Consider the following 6,277-nt stretch of genomic DNA (forward strand, 5'->3'; position numbering starts at 1 on the left):
TGGAATGCTAAGAAAAAAGCAGTGATTTACTGATAGACTATTTACATGGTGATATGGTGTAGGTATTATCTTGGAAAGAAGTTTGGCAATAGACACATTCATTAAGAAAGACTCACTTCATTCTCTAAGTGTGATATTCTTGTTATTTCCAAGGCTTCTTCCCATTCTGCCAAAAACAAGTATTCCATCAATACCATTGCTTTCTAATTGTGGGAAGCTCTCAGATTATCTAGCAGCAAAATATGAAAGCTACACAGAATAATGCTTCAGCTAAATGAATCTGCTGGAAGAACCAAAATCCTATTAAGAATCCAATCTAGGAAAAGTTCTGAAAATAGTAATTGATTTGGTTTACATAATAAATATAAACCACACAAGTCTAAAGTAATTAAGTCCAAGGCCAGCACCAAAAGGTCAAAAATCAATGAACTCTAGGTATAGCAGTGAATTTATTCCAGTGAAATTTTAATGATTTTGAACATTTATTTCCTGTAAGTAATTTGCAGACATTATATAGTTGTTCTGTTGGCCACGTTATTAGATCTATGTATGTTTATTAAGTCTCTTGTTTTCTGCTTTCTTTTGTCCAAGTTTCTGATGACTTTTTTCACCCATGCAGCATCATGTGGCACACAGACCTTCACTCGATTTTTGGCAATTAAGCTACAAGAAAATAAAACTCAAGTCAAAAGCAAGTTTCCATAAATTAAATAGTTTTGCAGTTAATGCTGAATGCTGAAATATAAGGAATGTTGAAGTAATATTCTAAGGTCTATACCAGCACTAGATTGTGATGGAAGGTAATATTATTGGAAGCTAATAAGATGAAAAGTTCTGATTTCAGCTTCGGCTGTTAATCATATATTCATTATTCAGTGACTGGGAGATTAAATAACACCAAATGTAGTATTTCACATTCACTCAAACCTTTTTAAAATCAATTTACATTTTTTCTGGGTACTTCATGCCACTATTCTATTGTGGAGGATTTAATAAAATCTTTAAAATTTTATGTGATAATAAATTCATTCATGTTTAAAATGCCACAAAATAGTATCTATTAAAATATATCAATTTAAAAAATCAATACTTCAAATATTATTAATCTTATCAGATCTGTTGATTTAAGTCAAAAGAAAAATTGACACAATGTCAGAATTGCTGTTATTATTATTCCATCTTTTTGTCATTGAAACCTAGTCTCCTTGTCTCCTTTCACATCTGCCACTTGCAAAATTTCCAAATTATCACCAGTTACAAACTTTCAAACAACCAGAATTAGAGTGATAAGCATTACAATTCGGTGCATAGTTTCACAGCTGTTTTACTACACAAGACTAGAACAGCAATCTTGATTTTGTAATAACTATCAGGGATTTGAATAATGGCTTAATTATTGTCCTGTATGATCCTGAAGTGAGCCTACCAACTTCTGTGCGTTTTAGTACATTGACTAGAACCTTTTTCTATTATCTAGCTTCACTAAAAGTAGGAAGCTGTGAAAAGTACTTGGATTATACCAAGAGGTATGTAGAATATGCCTAGGTAAACTTGTCAATCCTAAAGTCGATGTGGCACCAGATACAGATTAAAAAATGCATGAGCAAAGATAGTATATATGTGGTGGCATACCAGAATTATAGGGAACAACTTTGGCAGCTCACAGAGAATTTAACTGGTTGAATTAAATATTATCAGCATGCAGCTGGCAAGTACTGAGGAACATAGCAGCTAACCTACTGTAGCATTCTCCAACTATTCTGAGCTCTAACTCTCACAAACTTCAGTGATCATAGCCTGTGATTAGAGATAATAGCAATTGTAATTTAAAATGTATCTGTGAACACCAGGATGCTAGAGACAAATAAAAAAGCCTTTAATATTTACTGTCAGCTCTTAAGTACTGTTGTTGGAAGTATTTGGCTGGTCTGGTCTTTAAGAAATACCTTATAAAGGTGTACTAAAATAATCTGAACAACTCTAGTAGCACCTAGACACACATTTTATTAAAAGAAATAAACTTTTGTAAGCTGAAGCTAACTTCATCAAATGCACAGAGTGGCATCTGATAATAGGAGCTACAATTCACAAATTGATTCTTTTTAATCAGAAAAAATGCTACAAACTGCTCCTGATTTTTGGTACACTAACAGGGCTTCCTCTTACCAAACTGTACTCAAATATTCTTTGGACATATATGGTGCATGTACACATGCAATAATATGTGTTTTTGCTTGTTTTTCTCCCTCCAATCACCAAACAATCCTTTTGGGGGACTAAATGTCTCTTCTGTTTATTAACACCAACAGAATCATACTCATATGTATTTTGTTATATTTTTACATTTTTGCGGATGGAACAAAACATTCTTTTCCAGGCCTTCAACTGAAAATTAGATACTCACATTACAACTTTTTGGGGATGCTGATGTATTTCATAATCAGAAAGTCGTCTAATTCCTATTTCTTTTGTACGCAGGCTTACACAGGAGCTATGTGCCAGAGCTTGAGTTCCTAAGGTTCCTAAAAAAAATGCACAGAAAATTTGTTGAAAGTCTTTAGTTGTTGTAATTTCTAAAGATCTTTCCATTGTTTAATTTCATTTGCAATAAATCACAGTAATTAATGACATGGATTAAGGCATAATTGCTCAAGGTTGTACATCTGCAACACAAATGTGACATTTCTCAATTTTACAATGCTCCAGTCTATTAATTACATAGCTAGCTGGGGAATCACTAGCATAGATAAGTAGGTAGATAGGTAGATAGGTAGATAGGTAGGTAGATAGGTAGGTAGATAGGTAGATAGGTAGATAGATAGATAGATAGATAGATAGATAGATAGATAGATAGATGATAGATAGATAGATAGATAGATAGATAGATAGATAGATAGATATCACTTAATGTTATGTTTTCCAAGATTCAATAGTTTCAATCAATTGGTTCTTTGAAGGAGGTCATTATCCTTCCTTCCTTCCTTCCTTCCTTCCTTCTTTTGCGCATACTACTCTTCTGGGTATCAAGGTTATACCTGAACAGTAGATGTATGTACACACACACACACACACACACACACAATAAATATATATATATATATATATATATATATATATATATATATATATATATATATATATATATGTAATCATACCTTAGCAACATAGAAACATTTGTTTTCCTAAACACAACATAATGCTCATTAACTGTAATTTCCACCAATTATTGTAGATAATCGATGTCATTTGGCATTAATTTGCTAATGTTCCTTCGAGTTCTCCAACAATGCAGATCACATACTTTAATTTATTTAAAGAATAAATACAGTGAGACTTTACCCACACAGTAAGTAGATCTGCATACCTATTGGCAAAAGTAAATAATATCCAAGGTACTACATCAGAACTAGTGAGAGCACAATTGTGAAACTAAAGTACAAGTTTTTCCAATATAGGAATCATTACATTTAAATTATCCATTATAGTTTGCCTAATGAATGTTTCAAACATGTTTAAGTCAGATTTTAGACCTAATAATAATGGAAACACTTTATCCACAATCTGTAAGTATCATTGTAACCATATCAAAATCCTACTCATATACAGACTTGGAAGGATCAAAAAGACATTCTTCTTATTCATAAGGGATTCCTTTCCTTATGAATTAGAAAAATTGCTCATGATATTTCATGAAGATGGGGGCTGGATTCCAAGATGTCTTTATTTAATGGAAGCAAAAGAAAGAAGACCTGAAGAGGGCAAACAAATGAAAAGCCATTGGTTGAATATTCAGGTGCCTTCTTAGGTATCCATTTGCAACCAAAAAAATCAAGGATCTGTTTGGGTGACCAAATCTACACAGCTCACTGTGCATTAAGGAGTTGTGTACACATATGAAAATTGGCACTGCAATGTTCTACCAGACCATAGGCCTAATGCATGATGATATTCACGAAAAGCTATATTTTATACTTTGCACACTTTAAAGGGGTTGCACAACTAATAATCAGAACTATTTGGAAAATAGTTCCATGAGATCACACCATCTTAATAGATATTAAAAAAACTTCAAAGCACAATGGAATCAACTATTTTATACATCTATGAAAATATCTATAAAAGTTTTTATCTTCTTAAACTGACAGAAAATAGACTAGAAATCCAGAGAGAAATTGAGATCTCATTGAAGCTGATTTTACTTCTATGGTAGAAGAGCGTGTAGTGCAAATAGTATACTAGCTAGGAATAACAATTAAGATGCTACTCTTGAATTAAAAAGAAAAAAAAATCCAAACATACCTCTGATAATATGGACTTCGAAATTCTCCAGAAAAGAAATAGCTAGAATGATTGCCAAGTAAAGTCTCATGGTTGATCTTTTCCTTAGGACTATGGGGAGATGAATATTTCAAGGCTCATTTCAACACACTTATGTAGTCTCTGGACTTTTGGAACAAGGGGTGTAATGGTAAGGATGAGAGATGGAAAATCTTTTTAAAAACCCCACCTGTTCATATTTTAAGATAGAAGAGGGGAAAAAATCCCCTCTTCCGTTCTATCCCCCAATCACGAGCTTTTTCCTGCCACAATGTGGTTATGTCTGCAAAAAAATGTCACAGTTAGTTTTATTCTAAGTCTAAAAGAAAGTTTTCTTCTGTCCACAGTGGAAACCAATAGTGTGACTATGGTTTTATCACTAAGCTGTGGATTTACAACACTATACAAATTAGGAAATCAAACTGCTAGATCAGAAGACCTGACCATAGTAATCTAAATTTGCTATCTATTTAGAGAGAGACATAAACATGGGCATTATTTCTCAGGACTTCAATGAATAAAACATTACCAATATGAAATTAAAATATATGTGTGTGTATGTGTGTGTGTGTGTGTGTGTGTAGGTCTTGGTGTGTTCAGGTCTTTTTCCGTGTAAGATTGACACGGGAACAGACCTGAACACACCAAGACCTGCATACCTGTACCCGTGAAAATCTACAAAGATATATATATATATACATACATATACATATATACATACATACACATACATACATACATACATACATACATATATTTCCAAAATATAATATGATGAACTATTGATAAATTATATTTCTTCACCACAGACCTACATATTATACCAGTTGAAATGGAGACTAAGAACAGTTTGGAGATACATGCTTCTCCATAAGGCTTTGTAGGTAGCCTCAGTCTAAATAATGTTTCAAAGTTATTTTGTTTATTGAATGGCATAACTTCATGGTTAGTGTTTGAACTGCTTAAAGGAAGGACAATATGGGTATACAGTATGCCATTAAAATATTACTTGTTGGAATAATTAACTCCCTGTAGGGTTAGCTAATCTAAAATGCATGGCATGAAAATTTTAAAAAAAGGAAGAAGGAAGGAGAAAAACACCAAAACCAGCAGCTTGTTTTTAGTTATGACCTTTATATAATGAGGAGCCAGCTTAATAATAATTGTAGGGAAGATGATTCTTAAATGATAAATACGGTTCCTCCCTTCTACAACCAGACCCATGTACTAATTACTGTGGGAATTACACTCATCATGGAAACTACACTGAACTATGAGACAACTCCTACATATTTATCTGTTTTCAGTGGTCAATGCAGTGGACCAGTTGAAGGCACCTGCAATGAAACAGGATGGGAGGCACACCATTTCTTCTCAGAAATAATGTAGTGAAAATGACCAACCCTAAAATTCCATAGAAATGGCAGAAGTAACTTGATTTTTTTCCTGGCCCCTACCATGATAACATTTTAAAGAACTGCCTTAGGCACCATTTCTGCCACCTTATACATCATAACTGTATTGCTGGGATTTCAACTTGACTGGGAAAGGGAGAAGAAGAAAAAACCTGGATATTGGGCACAACCTCTCTGCAGATTCCTTCAGTCCTTTGGGAAATACACAAATACTCTGTTGGATTTTGTTGGCTAGGCAGATGTAACTGACGGTGGGCAGTGCCACAAATAGCCCTGTGCTATGAAGGTCTTAATAGATCAGTGGTTCCCAAAGTGGGCAGTACCGCCCCCTGGGGGGCAGTGGGATGCCTTAGGGCAGTGATCCCCAACCTTTTTTATGCCGCGGCCCGGTACCGGCATCAGCTGGGCGCCGCGGCCCGGTACCGGCATCAGCTGGGCGCCGCCATCTTTTTGATGAAAAAGTGCTTCCGGTGACCTCACCGGAAGCACTTTTTCATCAAAAGATGGCGGCGCTGCGCTCGTGAGCTTTTCCGGTAGAAATGGCT

General features: G+C 34.5%; 1 protein-coding gene across 1 annotated transcript; it reads right to left on the minus strand.

Moving 5' to 3' along the window:
- Window positions 1-448: 448 nt before the first annotated feature.
- On the minus strand, window positions 449-4,594 carry LOC113421406 (cytokine SCM-1 beta-like). Its single transcript, XM_026681771.2, has 3 exons — window positions 4,300-4,594; window positions 2,405-2,522; window positions 449-663 (listed from the first exon to the last, which is right to left on the minus strand). The coding sequence occupies exons 1-3, from the start codon at window positions 4,367-4,369 to the stop codon at window positions 510-512; spliced, it is 342 nt and encodes a 113-aa protein (XP_026537556.2). The 5' UTR covers window positions 4,370-4,594; the 3' UTR covers window positions 449-509.
- Window positions 4,595-6,277: the final 1,683 nt, after the last annotated feature.

This window comes from Notechis scutatus, chromosome 5, assembly GCF_049901735.1.
Source record: "Notechis scutatus isolate UNSWTSFEM ecotype Mainland chromosome 5, rNotScu1.2, whole genome shotgun sequence".
Taxonomy (NCBI): domain Eukaryota; kingdom Metazoa; phylum Chordata; class Lepidosauria; order Squamata; family Elapidae; genus Notechis; species Notechis scutatus.